Raw genomic sequence first — 21,622 nt, 5'->3', positions numbered from 1 at the left:
TTTTATTTGTGATGATATTCGTATGTCATCATCGGATGGTGGGAATTATGAGCTCGCAGTTTGATTGATGGAGCTGCAGCGAATTGTCTGTGAGTGATCAGTTTTTGTATTTGAAACCATTTTGATAACCCATTTCATTCACCAAGTAATTGTGTAAATGCATCAATATTTCACTAAATGTACACACACTTGACTAAAAGCCATTCCGGTTAAGCTCTGTCATAACATAAATGGGAGAAAAAATACAGTATTCAGGTATGTAGCCTATTATTCTATTTGAAATTTCGATAACTACACATTGACTTTGCAGTCCGGACTGAAATTAAGTCATTATTGTAATTGTGAAGATCAGAAACATAAACAGTGATTTCAAAATCAAATAAGAATGAATAATTACTCTATAAATGTTTTTTAACTGCTGCCAGAACAGGCCTAACATGCTTCGTCTACATAGGTCCACCGTGTTTGACCAAAAACAAATAAAAATGACTATAGAGATGTATATTTACTGTCAGAGCTGTTTGTACATGGTCTTCTCTGATTCAACACATAGCTAGTCATCTATTTTAGTGCTTAACAACTTAAATTTGACAGAGTCATTCTGACACATAAACTCTTAATCTTTCGATAAAAAATGATGCAACTCTTGCTAAAAGTTTCACAACAAATACAGAAAACTTTTTTACAGTAGTAGATTATATCAGTCATTATGATTTTATTTATCTCCAATAATAAAGTTATAATCAGAATACACATACAGTAATCTTCTTATACCTTATTTAGATTAGCTGCTGTAGATATGCCACTACATAAATGTGTTTTTTTTTCTCCAGATGTTGAATAGCTTACATTTCAATGGTGAATGAATTAAAAACAATTCATTATCTTAGATATCTCAAGATACTATTATTACAATCCATATGGAATAGTTAAGAATTAAGACTCTTATTGTGCGTTGTTTTGTGGTGTAGCAAGGTATTATGTGTATTAATAATATTTTGGAGGAATCAACTGTAGAGAGAGACTGGATATAAGACAAATCTGTGTGATCGTTTTATTAAACACTGCTGTACTGTCACTGTCAGTCATCAAGAACCATCTATTGAATGACTGTGTCATTTCTGCACTCCTATTGTGGCTATAAGAGTTCACTATTTTTTTAGTAATATTTCATTTTTTAATTTTCAGAATAGACAGAATTAGAATTTAAAAAAGGCCCACCACAAACTTGGGTGTCAAAAGGCTCTAAGTAACAGATAACCTGCTTATCTGTTGTACAGCCCAAACATATCTTAAAAAGGGGTGACGGAGACAAAGTAGTACACAGAATTCCTTTAAATTTCCATCCGTTATTTACCACTAAGGCCTACAAATACATAGTTAAACTGTTTATATCAGTCAAACGTTGGATACACTTACTTTACTCTTATTATTATTTTCCAATATTCCAATATTTTTTTCATGCTGGCTGTCGAAATCAAATCAAATAATAAGGAAGGGATAATCAGAAAAAACACATTAAAGTTTAAGCACCAGAATTGAAATGAATATCCATCGATACATAAAAGGGTTGTGATTCTGTCTTTGCTTTATTTGTGTCAAAAAAAATTACTTAGCTAAGTGTTTGTGTCTGTTTGTATTTGTGGGAATATACTATTGTAAATATTACATACAATATAATGCACTGATTCCCAATATGAAGAATTTTCTGTTTGACTCGTGGTACATCTCCTAAAGTGCTTCTTTGGAAAACATGTTTTTGGTTTCAGTTCTATTCAAAAGTGTCACTCTTGTTGAACTTGCATAAGATCACTTCATTGCAATTTGATTGCCATTAAGGAATCATTCTATTGTGACCAATACAAGTATGGTTATAATTTTCTCTGTATTATGGATATTTACATCTTTGGGGACCCTAATGGTGTGTAAAGTGGCTCCTGGAGAGTGACTTGGTTGAACAGTTTACATCTAGCACACAAAGGTTTCTACTGATCCTGATGACCTTGATTAGCTACTTCAGGTGTGTTTATGTTGGCCTAGAAAGCCCTTACTGTAAGTGGAGAAATTCTTCATCCTTCCTTGGGTACCTAAAATCTGTATGAAGATGGAGCAGTAAGAATTAAGCCTGGAATACTATATAGTGATCTGTCAGTGCATGCCAGTGTTGTGATGGAGACATGATCACAGTAACAGTCTCAGTTTGTTGATATCTGACTTGTAAATTGTAAAGACAATGGCATAAATTACAGTGACAAAAAATTACCATGTAGTTCTTAACATCACATTTAACACAAAATACACATCAGTTTAGTACAGCTATTGACTTGTCTTATAAAGGTTGTTTCCGCTGGGAACAGATGTTTCATATACAATATTGTTTTAATCATATTTAATAGTTTTTTTCTTTCTTTGTTTTTTGAAATATAGTTTAGGTGAAATATAGCAAGTTTGTAATTGTTTAAAAATTACAAAAATAAACTTTTGTGGCTAAAACTGATTAAATCGTATGTCTTCTCACAGTTACTATACTAATTTAGTATGTTTACATCTAATACTATTTTGTTTTTGTTGTTTCTTCTAATGTATGACTGCTATATGAATTTACACACATACAGTGGATACATTCACCTTTGTTGGAATAAATAGGGGATTCATTGAAACTTTTATCTTTTTGAGTAAGGTTTCCTTCACGTCTTTTGTCCTCAAACAGTAAATGAGGGGGTTGATCATGGGTGGAAACAGACTATACATCATAATAATGACTAATCGCAAATCAGTGCTGAAGTTGATACCAGTGATGCTAGACAAATAAATAAAACACCTGGGTAGAAAATATAGAGCAATTATGATGAGCTGAGGACTGCAGGTGGAGAATGACTTCAGCCTTCCTTGAGTGCTCGATATATGCAAAACTGCCACAATGATGGCACAGTAAGAGAAAATTATGAAGGCCAGGGGACCGAGCAACACAACCATAGCAATTGCAAAGGCTGGAACTCCGTACAGTGCCCTGTTAGTGCATGCAAGTGATGTGATAGAAATGTGATCACAGTAACAGTGTATAATTGTGTTTCCTGAACAGTAAGGCAGAGGGTAAGCCCTTATTGCCACCATTAAAGGGCATGTGTTTGTTAGCACCCATGCAGCCAGACAAAGAAAGAAAATGTTCAACTTTGTGACTATATTAGGATATCTTAGGGGATTACATATGGCTACGTACCTGTCAAAGGCCATTATTGACAGGATAACAGAACTGACTGAACCAAAATAGTGCACAAAATACATCTGAATGAAGCAACCAGTGAATGAAATACTACCATCTTGGAACCAGTATCTAGAAATAATCTTTGGTAAGGTAGTGGTGCTGAATAATAAGTCACTTACAACCAGGTTTAAGATGATATAATACATAGGTTTATGAAGGCGTTTTTCTAGAGTAAAAAGTGCTATAAATATTCCGTTCCCCACTAAGATACACACATAGGCAAAAAGCAGCAGAGCAGCCACTGCACCATAGTATCCTGGCTGAAGCCCAGGAAAACCAACGATAAAAAAGTCCTTAACAAAGCTGATGTTTCCTGATGACATGATGATCTGATGGCTAAATTAAAAAGATGAAAAATTAGAACAGTGTACAACATTTTACAATATTAAATTAATATTACAACATTTGGATCACAGAATTGTAACTTCTTTTTTTTACACAATAAGGAAGAAGAATTGTCACATTATAATCTAATCAACTTTTCGAGTGAACTGGAAAAGCATCTGATTTGATCTCTATACCTGTAAAATGATTTATTACAATACACTGTATGTCTTTTTACGCTCTCCAAAAATATGTCAAAGTCGAAGATATTTAAGGCACATTTTTTCACTCTTAATAAGGCGGGGAATTTTGTGGTTGGTCGGTGACACTCAGACCATATACTTCTTGCGTTTCTTATAGGCTACTAACTAGTGACCAAAGAGATGAACTAACATATTTTCTACTGCGTTTAATACACTGAGATTGAATGTTATTTTAATAACAAAGGTGGCTTTTACAAATCTTTGCAGATGTTTTATTCAAAATATAATCAATTAAATGCAATTAACAAAATATTAAGTGTGAAGTATAACATTTATGGACAATTTCTGTATAACTAAAAAGTATATACTGTATATATTGTTTGTTTTTGTTTATGAGCTTGGCAACACGTTTGATTTCAATTATACAAATGCTTGATTAAAAATGTATACAGATTGAAATAATGTTTTGTTAAAACTATAAAATATAAACGACAATAGGTAGACACCTGGTATTCCGTGTATTAAAACTGGTTAGCTTTTTTATTTAATTTTTATTTATTTTTTATCTTGAGTTGCATGCGTTTTTGTAATCTGTAGATCACGCTTAGAGGTAAGAACTTATCGTTTGAAAACAGGATAATGAAAGAAACTAATAAACCGTAGGCCTCATGACAGTGATTCACAGTTCTAACACTTATTTGAATAATCTCCCTGAAAATGATTTGTTCAAATCTCCCCTGGAATTATTTGGAAGTCTCTAGGTCAATTATACCACAGATTGTTCAATCATTTAATAATTTAGCACAGTTGGGGGAAGTCACACAGCCCAGTGTTTGGAGAGGTGCACTTCAGGCTATGCTGTAGCTATGGCATAGGTCCGACGCAGAATTATAAATCAGCCATAAGTAGTGGAGCAAATGATGGTAATTACAAGTCACACCTGAACCAAATGACATAATCAGATACAGAAGGAAAACTAGGACAGAGAACACGTGGGAACAAAAACACAACTGCAAATCCATGCCTGTAACATTGCCCCCCTACCGGATGCCACAACCTCGCAAAACACAAAACAAAGGGTGGTACGGAGGGGGTCTTAGGAGGAGCACAAAGGAGAGGGGTGACAAGGGATGGCAATGGGATGGTAGAAAGGCAGGCTGACAATACAGGTGGAAGCAGAAGATGGATCCCTAAGAGGAGGATGAAGAACGGAGTTCAGAGTGGAGACCATGGATGGAGGAGCCAAGATGGAGACATGAGGGACTTGGAGCAAGAGGAGCCAGGTGGGACCCAGGCTGCAGCCATGGTGGAGCAGACGGAGGTAGGAGCAATGCTGGAGGAAGGACTGACAACTCCAGGGGGGGCAACCGGCGGCAGCTGAGCAGGTAGTGGTGGAGCCCGAGGTGGAGACAGAGAGCCGTCGAGCCAAGGAGGAGCAGATGGCTCTGGTGACCAAGGTGGAGACGGGGATCCGGAAGGCCGCTGTGGAGCAGGAGAGAAGAGGGAGCCCAGTGGAGCTGGTGGACTGACGGGCCACGGTGGAGATAAGGGAGCTAGAAGTCATGGTGGTGTCGCTGGGTTGACGGACCTCCATTGTCATAACAGGACAGACTGGTAATTCAAGACAGGCTGACAGTTCAGGACAGACAGGGAGTTCAATAATTGTTTTTTATGGCCATAACAGGACAGGCAGATGATGACGGAAGACAGAATAAAAGTCTACCAAGTCCTTTTCCAAGTCTAGCCTCAGCTCACCTTCATTGATACGACAGTGCTTCCCTCCACACATTCAGGCTCTACTGTGATACTTTCAGGAGCAGACTTCGTTGCCGGCTCATGCACCTGATCATACGTCACGTGATCCACAGCTCTGTCACTCCTTTCAGCGATGGCTCGTCAGTCACAGCAGTTGCTGGCTGTCCGTCTGTGGTGGGTTCTGGCTGTAGCTCCACACATTGGGGTGGAGATTGGTTGGGCTGTGGTTTAGAAGTTGGGCTGGTGTTGTCATCCGTGATGTCCACTGTCAGCGGCAATTCACAGCACACCAGCACCCACTCAATAAAGGCAAAGGTATAGAAGAAAAGTGTATAATCACATAAAGACAGGAAACTAAGTCATAGAACACGTGGGAACAAAAACACATCTACAAGTCCATGACTTTGACAACAGCCTACCCACCTCCAAACCTACATATTTAAAACATTATTATTAAACACTTGTTAGGCAATTCATTTCCAGTTTTACGATGTAATATGCAATGAGAATGGTAAGAAGAGCAAGTTCAGCCAAAAGTGGACTCGAACCCTTATTGATCACATCATATGAGCATTACTCTCTGACCTAAGCAGATTTCAGACATACTCGAGAAAATGGATCCTTGGTTTGTATTATATGAATGATATAAACATGATATGAACATGAATGATATTTAACAGCATTTGGGTGGATGAAACCTTAGGGTTACAAGAAACATTTCAGTGTAATACATACCGCTCAGAAAAAATAAAAAATAGCTTGTACAATTTACAGTCCATTTTGTTGTTTTGTCTTGGGGTCCGTAATTAAGAACACAGTACAAACTGCATATTGCTGCTTTTCCCCAACACACATCACGTCTCAAACGCCCACATGTTCGGGTGTAGTAGAGTGAATTTAACTATTTCTACACATTTAATTTCCACATAATGAATCTTAAAACATTTATGAAAAAATATATTTCATTTTTCAAATAGGTAATTTAATTCAGAATAATGAAGAACACAAACAATCATTAACGTCGTTTTAAAAAAGTTCTTTCTAATTGGCGAAATTCTGTTTTTAAGCAGTTTTTGAATTAAGACTCTGATTTCAGCTGTATTTAAAACATAAATAATGGGATTTAACATTGGTGGAAGAGACAATGAAAGAGATCCACTGATGACTCTGGCATTGGGGGTGAGAGAAGTAACTAATGAAGCAATAAAAATGCATATGACAGGAAGAAAGAAAGAGACGACCAGCAAAAGGTGAGATACGCATGTCTTTAATGCTTTTAAACGTGCTTCCCAAGTTGTAATTTTACTTAAGGCAAAAACAATGCCCATATATGACAGGACTATAATGAACAATGGTGATACAAGGAACAAAAATACGATGAGGTTTGTTAAGAACATATTAATGCTGTTGTCGTTCCATGCCATCCCCAACACTGCTCCATAATCACAATGTAACGATAAAATCTCCATACTCATCGGGAAGAAGGAGGCGGGAACCGGCGCACAATCAAAACACTTTAATAATTCAAAAATAAATACAAAACGGCGCACCAGCCCCTCACGGACGACTGGTGCGCAAAAATAAAAAGCAAACACATAAAATAATGTCCCAGGCCTGGTCCTCTCTCGTCCTTCACGGTCGTCGCTCCAGTTTTATATCCTACGTGGGACTCGATACCAGCGGTGCACCATGGGGCGCAGGTGCAGCTCATCTCCAATCACTACACCTGGCCTCACTCCTCGTTCCCACGCCTCTCGGCCCCGCCCCACTCGCCACATACAATAATAACTCTCTACCACATTAGATTTACAGAATGAAAGTTGTGTCATCAAAGACGCTGCCAGGGCCACCAGAGAAGTGTTAAATGCCCATATTATTACAAACACTAAAGACATGAAAGTATTATTCACTATGGCATGATACCTTAATGGCAAACAAATTGCAATATAGCGATCAAATGCCAGAACAACAAGAGTGGCACTTTGCAGGGTAACAAAGAGGTTCACAAAAAAACATGTTAGCCAACCAAGCATTGTAGGACATATACTGTGAGTCAGAAAAAAAAATCTTCATTGTGTTAGGAATCCATGCATTAGTTTCACCAAGGTCAGCCAAGGCCAAGTTAAACACACTAATGTATTTTGGACTGTGCAAACTTCGTTCCAGAGCAATAATGAGGAGGACTGCAGAGTTCCCAATAACAGCAATAAAATATGTGACACACAAAAATATATAGTAATAATTCCTGTATGGTATACCTTCAAGTCCAGTGATGAAAAAATATTCTGGACGAACAATAGACATATTCTGGGCAAAACTTGCATTTAAAAAACTCATAGCAGCTTTGTGCTTGATGATTTGAAAATAGAAATCACCATCAAGACAAACAAAATTTAGGGAATTCACAAAATTGTCATCTTACTTTTCTATCAACTATTTTCAAATGCTGCAAGTATACCTTTTTTATAAAGTTTCTGAATAATATTTCAATCACAAACCTGTATACATGAAGTTTTAGAGCGAGAGCACACAATGACTATCTAGGTCTAAAGGACTAAACACCTGTGAGCTGCTTTGAATATTACTCAGCTGTAATTGCTTGTCCTTGTTTTCTTGTTACAAAGATCATTGGACATTTGCGTCATTGTATCCAAATATATCTTCTAATTCTTCTCTTGAGAGATTTCAGACAACAATGATGTAATACTATGCTGAAGTTAATGATCTGGCCACTGCTTTAGTTTGATATAATTTTTTATTTCACCAGTCTGCAAACAGGCCTCAGAGTTGCCCTTTCTGTTCTCAGTAACTCACAGATATAGTTAATGTTACGTCTATAATGTGACACTAGCAACTGCAGTACAGCTTACAAGCTTGTCTATGCATTGGGCTTCTTGGGTGGAAATGGCTGAGATCCACTGAGTGGACAATTCAAATATGCATAACCCTATGTAACAACCAGTGTTGGGCTCATTAGTCAAAAATATAATTTAAAATGCACTACTCTTTAAAAATTATTATTACTTCAATAACTTTTTACTACTATCAGGGAGTGATCAATACACTATTACTTTTCCATTACACCCCACAAAACTAGTAGGCCTAATTGTGTCTTTCTCTCCAAAATTTAGACTCCACATGTACGCCTCTTTGTGAATGTCAAGCTATGTTTATATGATTACATCATATTTAGAAGTCAGAATCATTAATGGTATTTATTTTCCACTAAATTATGTCATCTGATGGCCATTACTGGTTTCCAGAGCTCCCTCTGTGAAATCTTCCTGTGATATCACATTCAAGATTTCTGTTATGAAGATGATTGGCTGCATATACTTCACTCATATCACATGATCATTATTTCCTCCCTATCTAGAGGTTGAATATCATTTGACATTCTGCGTTATGTCTCAGTAACACAATACTTGTGTCCCAATTCAGTATTTGCATCCTTTGATCCTTCCAAGGCCAAGTACAACCACTTCTCCACTTTCTCCACCGGCTGCTCCTTCATCGAATATATCGGTGTTCTGACATATAATGCTACCTATCAAAACTGTATTCCTACTTTAATGGAAAATGTAGGGCCGGGGAAGGTGTACATGTTAATAAAGCCTCTCACCTTATTAAAATCATGCTGGAAAAAAAATATCTGATAAGTAGCAATTTTCACATTTGAATTATGCTACCATCTGTTTTAAGGGGAGGTAGCAAAATCTGACGTTAACAGATTATCAGAATACCGTCCATTCCTCACTCAAGCCTGCTGGGTGTGATTGTGTGTGTTTCATTGTGAAAGTGAAACTACTTTATTTGGCCTTCCAAAAAAGGGACACAACCATAAATCAGTGGTTAAGTTGTTTTTACAACACTGAACAGTTCAACCCAAATATTCAGATGGGTGCAGCGTATATTCAGCTGTATGGTGATGTGACCCAAAGCTGATGTTCATAATAATAAATTCTAAATAGAATACCAATTGGCAAAACAAAACCTATCAATGTATTTACAAGTTTTTTATATTATCAAGATTGAAGTGATATTTTTAATCAAAACTTCCAAACAGAATTTTTCGTCTTTCCTTGCAGGCCACAAATTGTTGAGCAATTTTTTTTTCTCTCTAAAAAGCTTTCTTTCTTGAAGATTCTTGAAACCAGATGAGGTAAATGATTGTTATGTATTTTTCGTAAGGGAAGATATTTGTGTTTTAAGAGGTTTACTACAATTAAAACCCTTTATGATAAATTTGGGATGGAGGTGGTTTGGTTTTGTTGCTGAGAAATGTTGATCAGGGTCTGCATATTCTTCCCTGTTTATCAAATCAGTTCTCTCTTCTCTTCGGTTCTCACATGCTTCCTCACTTTTTCCCTCATCTCCCTCTCTCTCTTCCTCTTATTCCCTCCCTTCCTCACATATGACTGACACTTCCTCACAAACATCCTAAAAACAACAGATATAAATAGCATTAGGGGTCAGGGATCACTCATTTATTGACTCATTTACCATTTCCATAGTTAAATAACTTCACAAGTTTTTCATGAGATGTACATTTAGAAACTCATAAATAGTCTACAATACAGTGATGAATACTATTGGAACACACAGCCTTTATACATAAAACATATACATATAACAGTTTGAACATAAAATAGAAAATTTTATCTTTTTCTAGCGATTATTACACAGGTCCTATTTAAACTGAGCTGACCTAGAAAATGAAGTCTCTGCATTCAATAATAAAATGCCTTTAACTGGAAATTTAGTGTTTAAGCTTGTCATTATAAATTGCTCTTGCACTCTTGTTCAGTGCTTTGACACAATCTGTATTATTAAAAGCACTATATAAATAAAGGTGATTGGAATTAAATTGATGTGTAATTCCTTAAAATATTGGCAAGCAGTTCCAATTAAGAAAACACTGCCTTAAATAAGTTAAACCGGGATTTTTTAATATTTATTTTTATACAAATCTCACCTGTACAAATTCTGGAGAGGTTGAGCAACTGTCACCTCTCTCTGTCAGTGACGTCACAGCCTGCCTTTCCTACAGACCAGTTAGGACATAAAGTAGCAGTAATTTATTAAAAGAATAACATTTGATGAAGTATTTTAAGATAATCGGTGCAAAACAAATCTGATTTATTGTGAAAGTATAATTCTACTCCGCGAGCAGCACGTAGGCAACAAAAGACAGCAGAAACCAGTCATTTGTGACGTCTCATTCAGCAGACGCTTTTATCCAAAGCGACAGGTAGGAGAGCATTCAACCCACTCAATCCTGCGTGACGTGACGAGGTCCACACAACGGGTTCTGATGTCTTTTGACGTTACAGTAGGTAACATGAAAACTTTATCTTGTGATTCGAGTCATCGCAACATACTGTAGGCTAACATACTTACAGTGTGTGTTTGAAAAAAGGATGTAATCGTCCACTGCTTTTTTCTGGGATGCATTTTATTCCAGGCGGCCTAATAGCAAAGTGAATGAATGAACGAAAATTCACAAGATCGACAAGAGATTTGAAGCTCATAGCAGACGCGCCTAAGAGATGATGAATGTTAGTTCACTCAAATCAAAGTAACAAATCAGAGAGAACACTGCCAGAAATATTCACCCGGCATCCAATGAACAAATACATTAAAAAAATTAATTAATTAAATTGCAGGGGTGAGAATCACCCGGTACTATCTACAACTTATATGCAATAAATAAATAAAATAAAATAAAATAAAATAAAAAGAGGGCAATAAAATATATTTACTGAAAAAAAAATTGTACACCATGGAAAATATTCACTATTTCACAAACATGTCTTTGATTCTCATTATGTTTAAGAAAAGCAAGAATTACAGTTTATATAAATAGATAAACAGGGCAAAGTGTAAACAATGGACTCTATTGTATTAAAGCAATTTAAAAAAAAATTAGTGCATCATATCTGCATGTTCACTTTCCTATCTCTAATTTTTCTCTTCAATGCATCTTTGATGTCTTTGGTTCTAAAGCAGTAAATCATTGGATTGACGACAGGTGGGAGAAGACTGTACCACATTATTAACATAACACGAATGCCAGGTGATATCGCTATTGTCACATCATGCACATAAACAACACATCTGGGCACATAGTAAAGACAAATGATGAGTAGTTGAGGAGTGCAAGTTGAGAATGTTTTATAACGGGCCTGAACATCTGTGATTTTGAAAACAGACGTGATAATAGCAATAAATGAAAATACAATAAAAATCAAAGGGCCTAAAAGAACAAACATAGCACCTGAAAATGAAACAAACATTTTGTGCCTTACATCTCCACAGGACAGTTTAATTATCAAATTGTGGTCACAGTAATTTTGGGTTATTACATTAGAATCACAGTAGGGCTCATTGAAGGCATGATAAACAATGAATGTCAGCCATGAAATACAGATGATCCAAATCACTGCACATGCCAATAAAATAGTCTTATTTGTAATAAGGACACAGTATCTCAGTGGGTTACACACTGCAACAAACCGATCAATGGCCATTAACAGCATTAGGAAAGAGTTAATAGACCCTAAACAGTGAACAAAAAACATCTGCACAAAGCAGCTATAAAATGGTATCTCACTGCTATTGAAAAAGTATTTTGCAATGGCTTTAGGCAGCGTGACAGTTCCAAAAGCAAGATCAGACACTGCAAGATTACAGAAGATTAAATAGGTGGGTTTCTGAAGGCTTCTTTCATGAGCAATAAATGAAATGATAAAGAGATTTCCTCCTGCTAGTGTCAAGTAGACAAAGAACAAAAGGGTTCCCACAGCTCCATAATACTGTGGATGCAGTCCTGGAAATCCCAGAAGGTAGAATTCAGTAAAGACAGTGACATTTGTGCGAGTCATGACTCTAGAATGACTTTGGAGTTCCTTGATGCAAATTCACTGAAATATAAAAATTATTTTTAAAAGCAATGACAAGTACACAAGCATTTCACTGTCAGCGCAAAATAAAACATGTAAAAGTTTACATTTCAAAATCTGGAACAATTGCTGTTTTTATAAAATTCTTCACAAATTATATTGATAATCTATCATTCACATATATTACCTCCATGGAAAATATTCTGATATAATGAGCATGATCTATGAAAATTGCATTATTTTGAGTTTGATGGAGAAGATTCACAATAAAAAATCATATTAATCCACAAACAAGAAATGCCTTTCTCTCTGTGTGTCCTTCTAAAAATGCTATACACAGTCACCATTTATCAAGACTAATAAAGACTAAAGGCACCTCCCACGAATTGAAGTGTTGTTTGAAGTTTCTTCTGTCTCGTTAATTCATAATTACCTTATGAACAGTTCGGTTTCTTTGACAGTAACAGTCCTTGCCATTAGTGTTGTCTCAAAATTTGAATTTGTAACTCCAGCATTTGGACCAATCATACACAAAGCTATTTGTTAGATATATTGTTTATATTTATATTTATCTAACCAAAGGGCCAACTATGAGGGTCTATGGTCCCTTCCCCCTGAAATGCAACTAACACCTCAAAAGGGCAGAACAGGCCTCTGGTTTCATAGCAACCAAAGACAAACCATCTGATGACACTAGTGTCACGAACATCAGCTGGAGTCCACTCAGGACTCTTGTATTTGGTGTCCATAGGGCTAATCACCACCAGATGTTCCCCATTACCACTCCCCTATATATACTGTGTTTGAACTGTCTTATTTAGCCCCGTCAAGCATTTTTGAGCATTTTTCCTAGTATTTGTTCCTTCCGTGTCTGACTTTGGATTGTGTAAACCGCCTTTGGTTCTCTGCCTCCTGTCCTGACCTCTGCCTGGTACTGTTACTGATTTTGGATATCCCTTTACACACTTGATGCTGTTGTTGGATAAATGCCTGTTTGACCACTCTATGTAAACTACTGCATATGGATCCAAACGTCTCTGACTCCATGTTACAACTTTTATTGAACAAAGAAATGTGGGCAGAGCAACTCTTACTCAAGTCTCTCTAAACCATACTCATAATTCATAGGAAACTCTTTATTTGAATGAACACGCATATACTGTACTTCAGGTCATTGTGCATTTTGTTACTTTTCTTGTATATTGTCTTTTTTTATTATATACTGTTTTATGCATGCTTACCCTCATGAAAAAATAAGTTTATTAAAGTGTACTATTAGTATCCTATAAAATAGGAAAGTATGCTTTTAGTTTACTTTTATATACTTCTCAGAAATGTGCTTTATGTACTCCTCATAAATATAATTAAAATGACATTTAAGTATACTTGACTTATACTTACAAAAATTCTAAATATATTTGAGCTATACTCCTAGAATCCGTGTTTTCATTATTACACAGTAGAGGGCGCTAGTACACATCTTCTGTACAGACTTTCCATAAAAACACAAGTGAAGAAGAAAATAAATCCGGCATGTGATTACAGAAGGGAGAGGTAATGGTGCATTCACACAATCACACTGGTGGACCAGTTTACGTGATTAAGAATGTGAATCAGATGCTTTTAGGGTTTGTAATGCCACGAATAACATGGAAATGCCATGCAATTTTAAAACATCAAATTCCAGGCCTAAAAAAAAAGTTTAGAAGAAGTATAGGACTTTTGTTTTACAAATCTCTGTATTATATGTTATATGTAGTAATGTCCTAAATTTAGCGGGGGAGTGTGTGTAGCTATATCGAATGGTTTCAATAATTATTGAAGCTTTCAAGCTCATAATGAGAGAAATCCTGTATTTTTTCAACATATCATGTAGGTTTGAATAATAAAATAAATCCACACAAACTACAGGATTAAATCAGTCATTCGAAATCAGCTTCTCATCAGCGCATCTTGTCTTCACTACAGCAACCTGCTGCAAGCTGCGATACAAAACTTTCACTCGCAATTCGGGACAGTCGACAGAACTTGACTAATCGGGTCATTGTTATATAATTTTCACTACTTTAAGTATTTTAAGGAATACTCGTGCACTCCAAAGGCTGTATTATGTGCCCTCACAGTCATATCTTATTTGTGCATATAAAGCCTCCTCTGAAGTAATATGTAAGAGTTATTTTTCATAGTTTGCTGAGTTTAAGCAAGCAAATACAGTCACAATATGACACACAAACAGTTATTTGTCTCTCTGACAGTTCTGTCTCCTGCATGTTTGGACTGGAGGCGGGTGAAGTGACGAGGTTTCGCTGAGAGCTTGAGGATCCAGTGTTACGTAGATCTTACTGACAATCTCTTTTTAACACTTATAATTTGTTAAATATTTGCAAAACCCTCTGATATAAAAGAATGATAATAGATTATAATAGATATTTGAAGTCTGGTAAGTTTTTTTCACGGCACATCTGACAGGGTTAAGGTATGGCAACTGTTATTTTCTGCTATAGAGCCCTGCACGGGTCTTAAATTTAGGCCCTTTAGCCCGGGTTGTGTCCGACATCAGAATTACCGGCCCGAGCACGTCTTTTTTCCTCCTCCTCTTTAAACAGCATTTACTAGCATTAAAATAGTACAGTTTTATGTAATATCAAGGGGTTGTTATTTTGTTTTGTTTTTATTAAGGTTAAGGTTAAAGCCGAGTTCAGACTGCATGATTTTAGCCCAGTTTTTGGCTCGCTGACAGGTTTTGAGAAATCGCAGATAAATGCCCGGAATCACAGGCAAATCTGTGCTCGTTCACGCGAGTGACAATCATGCAGTGTGAATGAGCAAAAACACGATCTGAGAGAATCGCCGACAAGTCGCTGATGCCCGTGAGATATTTGTTATGCTAAATATCTGGACCTGTCGGCGATTCAAAATCATGCTGTCTGAAAAGTGTTCTGACTGAAAACTACATCGGCGATGACCGACAGCCAATAAGAGAGCAAGCTACAGAGCAGCGGGGAGTTCAGCGAGGAGTTATAAACCACAATATCAGCAAGCATGGCTTCATTTCAGAAAAAGGCTTTCTTCTCTGTCTATTTGGACCCATGAAATGGAAGATACATTAGTATAAATTTGACATTTCATCTGAGCTATCCCAGTCTCACGTGAAAACTCTGGTCTTGCACGTGTGTTATCACGTTGTTTCGTTGTCACATCTCGCGGGTGTTTGGTTGTGAAACGTAGTTTGCGTTCCAGACAGAGCTGTTGGCGATTCTTCCCATTGTAAAGTCATGCAGTGTAAAACCTTCTGTCGCTGATCCATCGTGCAGTGTGAACTCAGCAGTGACTGAATTCTGGCTAAGATATTCATGCAGTGTGAAAAGAACAGTGACCTGACTACTTTGAAAAAATCATGCAGTCTGAACTTGGCTTAAGGTTCATCCATGGCTGTGATCTGCTTTTATTTGTATGCAGTCACAATATCAACGAATGTTGTGCTTTTGTAGAATGGAAAAAAAACGTGATGTGCTTTCTGCCGTGTCGTCTTTAACAGGAGAACAAAAATGAAACGACACTCAGCGAAAACATGCCTCACAGACATGATAAATAAATCTATAGAAAGCTTAAAATGAATACTTAACAAAATGAAACAAATAAAAAACTAAAACTTTTTCATTATAATCACAATCCATAAAAATGCACTTCTCTCTAAAGGCAAGTCTAATGGAGAAGGGCAAGTCAGGATTGGCAATTCATCCTTGCGACACAGAATCAGAAAACACTAGTAAATAATTCAAATATCTCCGTGCTATTTGTTTGGTAAGATAAAATGTGCACGATAACATTATTAAGCAAATCTCTTCGCCATCATCACTTTTTATTATTAAGCGCGATTTTTCGTACTGTGTGCGTGCGCCGCGCTCGTTGTGGTGTGTGTGTATGTGTGTGTGTGTGTGTGACTGACAGACAGCCTACGCGGCGCACATGACAGATCTCGCAGATCTCACAGACAAACGTCTTAATATGATCGCACATTAGAAATGTTTGGTGAGATAAGATGTGCACGATAACATTATTAAGAAAAAATCCATAGTACATACATTTTTTTCCCCTCCAGTACCGAAAGCAGAACCTATACCATCAGATCTTACTGATACTACGGTCTTTCATAATTTAGCCCCGGGGCCATTTTAATACCGGGTTTCGGTACCCATCCCTAGTAAAAACGAGGAGGGGGGTCCGCCAAATGAGGTGCCGTTTGTAAACTATCAGTGTAGCTATAAGTTCACTTTTAGTATGATTGCAGTACAAACTACAAACATATAGGTAAACTAGTAGTGTACTCAATGTAGTAGTAGTAGTAGTAGTAGTAGTATTAACCCTTTATTGTCACTAGTCACAAGTACCAGCGAAACTAGCCATCAACCTGTCCATACATACATACATACAATATGACAGTGGGGTAGACAGGACAGGAAGACAGGGTATTTGAGGAAGAAATACAGCATAACATTAGGGAAGTAAGGAGAAAAAAAACAACACCCAGACTATGCTCCTTATGGGAGCACAGTATGAGAACAGGAAAAACACCTCAGCACAAAAAGCACATAATCAATACACTATAGACACACAACTTTGCAACTGGGTATGGAACTTGGGTGGTTGAGGTAATCCAGCGCAGGCAAACAGCCATCCGGTCCAGCAGCTGAAAAGCGCTAGTCACAGACCCGCCTGCCAGACTGGCAGTACAAAGCGGCGAAGGCGGGGGATGGGGGTTGGGAGGGTGAATGCAAATCTGTATATGTGTAAGAGTTTGTGTATTTGTAGGCCTGGAGAGTTGAGACTTTCTCTAGATGCCTCAGTCCGCAGATTTTACAGCGTCACAGCAAGTTGCCATGGAGACGTCCTTGGTCAGGTCCTAGACAGAGTCAACAATCAGCATGTGGGAGAGGGTTGAGGAATGCAAGAGAAGTCAAGCTGCCCGGCTCGCCTGGGAGATTTTTGTCATCCAGCCAAAGCTGGTAAGAAAGCCAAAAGAAGATAAGATACCAGTTGTTTGGTCTAGTATCCGCATTTCTTTTCAAGGTCACTATGATTGTTCATTGTCCATTGGTCTCCAAATTCTCCGATTTCTTTTCCAAATCCGTGAGCTTCTTCGTGATGTTATCCATATTGCGGTTAATGGTCTCAGTCTCAATGCTGACTGCTCTGCCCACTACTTCAATCATGACGGGCAGTCTTGTGAGGCTTTCCCATCTTCTTAATTTTCCGATAACCCAGGGCAAAGCCTAATCCAATCAGCAGAAGACCTGTTATCATGGTTCCGAATAGGTAAATGTCTTCAATGTCCTCCACGGAAAGAGCTGCCAGACACACAAACTACAAACATATAGGTAAACTAGTAGTGTACTCAATGTTTGCTACTGTTAGACTTAAATGATAATTAAAGGTATACTTTTATATACTGGAAAGTGGGACAATTTAGGGCCAGTGAAACAATACACTTAAAAGTACAGTATACTACTAGAACACTGATATTTGTATAAAGCTACATAAAGTATGCTTAAAAATATACTTGAACTTAAGTTAAGTATACTTAGTAAAAGAGACTTGAATTATACTACTTTTTTTGTAAGGGTATGATAGAGCAACTCCTTCATGTAATCTTACCTATGTAATCTTACTATGTTTAGTATCTATGAATTTTTCTTCTGATGATCTAAATGACAGTGTATATTACATGTTGGAACATAGGCAATATATTAGTGTTCTAAGAATCTTTAGTAATTTTACATCAACACCCAATCGAGTCCATATGCAAATTATTACCATGCTCCAGACAAAGGGCCATAAAACTCTCCAGTACCTCCCACTTGGAATTTCAGCCTTTCTCATTGGACTAGCCCATCCCGAGAGGTGTGAATCTTATCAGACTTTAAAGGCCTCACATCAGTGACTCGCCTTCAGTTGGTGGTTCTGTTAGATTCTGAGAAGATGGGGATTCTGATCTAGTCTTTTAAGGCAACCGTAAGTTCCTGCCAGGCCTCTGTCTTGACTTTTCAATCACCAAAGATCCTAGGATTTCATCTGATGTCTCTCTCAGCTCTTTTTCACTTTCCACTGGAAATAAATTCCTGACCACCACAGAGTCAGAATAACATGTTTTTGGAGTTCACCACTCTTTAACAGTGCCGTTTCTACAGCAGGGTTGTGATAAAGATTGGCATGGTCACCATGAAATATGACCCCAACATAATTGGGCTAGAGTACTGTCTACTGCCTGTATGCCATTGGACCAGAGCGCTGTCAGTTGTTGCCTGATTGTTGCGTGCAAAGTTTGCATTTGGAGCGTTCATCAATGGGTTCTCTCAGTGCTTTGGCAAGACAAGGTTATTGTTGTTTTTTGCCATGCAATAAAGCTAAATTCACAGCAGTGAGACAGGAAGCAACTTACAGTATATATTAATAGAGAGACTGGATTTAGGATCTTGAAACAACAGGCTGGCTCTTTCTCTGTATTAATCCAGCCACACAAAATGCCTCCATATACTGTAGGCCCAGATAATAGAGAAATTGATCATTTACATGGTAGTAATAATAATAATAACATGAGCTGTAACCTGTATCAATGACTGTAAAAAAAAAGATGGACTAATGAAGCAGAGCAGGATTTACAATCTTCTTTTGACCTCACTGATTGGAGTGTTTTTGAAGCTGCTGCCACCGATCTGGATGAACTCACAGAGACTGTAACATCTTATATCAGTTTCTGTGAGGATATGTGTATTCCTACCAAGACTCAACTTAATTACAACAATGACAAACCATGGTTCACTGCAAAACTCAGACAGCTCCGTCAGGCCAAAGAGGATGCTTACATGAAGGGGGACAGTGTCCTCTATAGACGGGCTGAATACACAGTGGAAGAGGGGATCAAAGTGGCAAAGAGGAATTATTCTGGAAAAATAAGGACTCAGTTCACTTCCAACGACTCGGCATTACTGTGGGAAAAGTCTGAAGGAGATCACCAATTACAAGACACCATCCCCCAGAACTGTGGAGAACCAACGACTGACAGATGATCTGAATGAGTTTTACTGCAGGTTTGAAAGAAGAACAACCATCCACTCCTGCAACCCGCCCTGAACACCTCTCCACACAACCGCTCACACCATTAACAACTCCTGCAACACTCCCTGATCACCTCTACCTGTTGCTCTAATGTCTGTGGCCATGAAGTCGTTTGAAAAACTGGTGCTGGCCCACCTGAAGGACATCACTGGACCCTTGCTGGATCCTCTTCAGTTTGCCTACAGAGAAAACAGGTCTGTGGATGATGCAGTAAACAATGGACTACATTATGTTCTGCAACACCTAGACAGACCGGGGAATTATGTGAGGATCCTGTTTGTGGGCTTTAGTTCGGCCTTTAACACGATCATCCCAAACCTCCTCCTGCCCAAACTAACTCAGCTCTCTGTGCCCACCTCCATCTGTCAGTGGATCAACAGGTTCCTCCTGACAGACAGGCAGCAGCTAGTGAGGCTGGGAACAACACACATCCAGCAACCGTACAATCAGCACCAGAGCTCCCCAGGGCTGCGTTCTCTACCCACTGCTCTTCTCTCTGCACACTAATGATTGCTTGTCTAAGGACCCCTCTGCCAAGCTCCTGAAGTTTGCAGATGACACCAAACGCAACTGCCTCATTCAGAATGATGACAAGTCTGCTTACAGATGGGAGGTTAAAGAGCTGGCTGTCTGGTGCACTCTCAACAACCTGTAGCTTAACACGCTCAAAACAGTGGAGATGATCGTGGACTTCAGGAGAAACCCCCCTGCACTCCCCCCACTCACCATCATGAACAGCACTGTGACTGCAGTGGAGTCATTCAGGTACCTTGGGAACCACAATTGCTTAGGACCTGAATCGGAACATTCAAATTGACTCCATTGTGAAAAAGGCCCAGCAGAGGTTGTACTTCCTTTGCCAGCTGAGGAAGTTTAACCTGCCACAGGAGCTACTGAAACAGTTCTACTCCACCATCATTGAATCCATCCTCTGCACTTCAGTAACTGTCTGGTTCAGCTCAACTTCTAAATCTGACCTCAGAAGACTATACAAAGGTTAGTCCGGACTGCTGAGAGAATCATCGGTACAACCCTCTCTTCTATTCAAGAACTGTACTTATCCAGAGTGAGCAAAAGGGCTGGCAAAATCACTCTGGACCCCTCACATCCAGCACACTTCCTTTTTGAACTGTTGCCATCTGGTCAACACTACAGAGCACTGAGCACCAGAACGACCAGACACAGAAACATTTTCTTCCCTTAGGCAATCCATCTTATGAACACTTGATAATAACTGTGGAAACCCCTACACTATTTATATTTACATACACATACACTTATTTATCTAACACACATACTTAGTGTACACTTAATTTTTTGCACATATATACCTGTACATACATAACTGCTCATTGCAATATACCTGCCATACAACTGTCCATTTGTATATTGTCTCCTTACCTACTTATTTGTATTTTTTTTAGTATTTTTTATTATTTTATTGTTTTTCGTTCTGTCGCTGTCATTCTGTTGCACTACGGAGCTTCTGTCATGAAAACAAATTCCTCATGTGTGAACATACCTAGCAATAAAGCTCATTCTGATCCTGAACCATCTGGTGGCACCGCAGGGTCATCCCACTGCTCAAAATCTAAATTCCAAAAAATCTCCCAATCCCAAACCCATTGTGTGATTACAGTGTCTTTCACCTGTTTTGAACTGAATTCTTTACAACAGTCACATAATTACACAGTAAAATATTTATATACATTAATACAACAAATACTTTTTGACGATAGGGAAGGGGTCGAGATCCATGGGAATGATGAAAATGAATAATGAAAATGTTCCCAGTTGCAAGAAGAAACCATAAGATGAAAAACAAGACTGTCAAGTCTGTAATATTCAGGAGAATCTATGGAGAAGCTATGACTCTTACAAGGATTAAGATATTTTGAAGACGACAAGCTAACATCATTGTTGAAGACATGCTACCCTACTATCTTCAACAAATTCTTCTCCCCAGAAGAACTCGGGTCAAGCTTACTTATTTTATGTATTAAAGAAATCAGATACATTGGCGAGCCAACTTAACCACTACTAAGCCAAATTTAACA

General features: G+C 37.9%; 2 protein-coding genes and 1 pseudogene across 2 annotated transcripts; all 3 read right to left on the bottom strand.

The window, feature by feature from the left end:
* Positions 1-2,492: 2,492 nt before the first annotated feature.
* Positions 2,493-3,588, bottom strand: LOC113115519 (olfactory receptor 2AT4-like). The gene has a single exon (XM_026283109.1). The coding sequence runs from the start codon at positions 3,586-3,588 to the stop codon at positions 2,602-2,604; it is 987 nt and encodes a 328-aa protein (XP_026138894.1). The 3' UTR covers positions 2,493-2,601.
* Positions 3,589-5,645: 2,057 nt separating this feature from the next.
* LOC113114582 (olfactory receptor 52E4-like) lies at positions 5,646-7,911 on the bottom strand (annotated as a pseudogene).
* Positions 7,912-11,480: 3,569 nt separating this feature from the next.
* On the bottom strand, positions 11,481-12,435 carry LOC113115518 (olfactory receptor 1-like). Its single transcript, XM_026283108.1, has one exon. The coding sequence runs from the start codon at positions 12,429-12,431 to the stop codon at positions 11,481-11,483; it is 951 nt and encodes a 316-aa protein (XP_026138893.1). The 5' UTR covers positions 12,432-12,435.
* Positions 12,436-21,622: the final 9,187 nt, after the last annotated feature.

The sequence above is a fragment of the Carassius auratus genome, chromosome 15 (genome assembly GCF_003368295.1).
Source record: "Carassius auratus strain Wakin chromosome 15, ASM336829v1, whole genome shotgun sequence".
Lineage (NCBI taxonomy): Eukaryota > Metazoa > Chordata > Actinopteri > Cypriniformes > Cyprinidae > Carassius > Carassius auratus.
The sequence above is the reverse complement of the archived record's forward strand: the minus strand, read 5'-3'. Positions and strand labels throughout refer to the sequence as shown.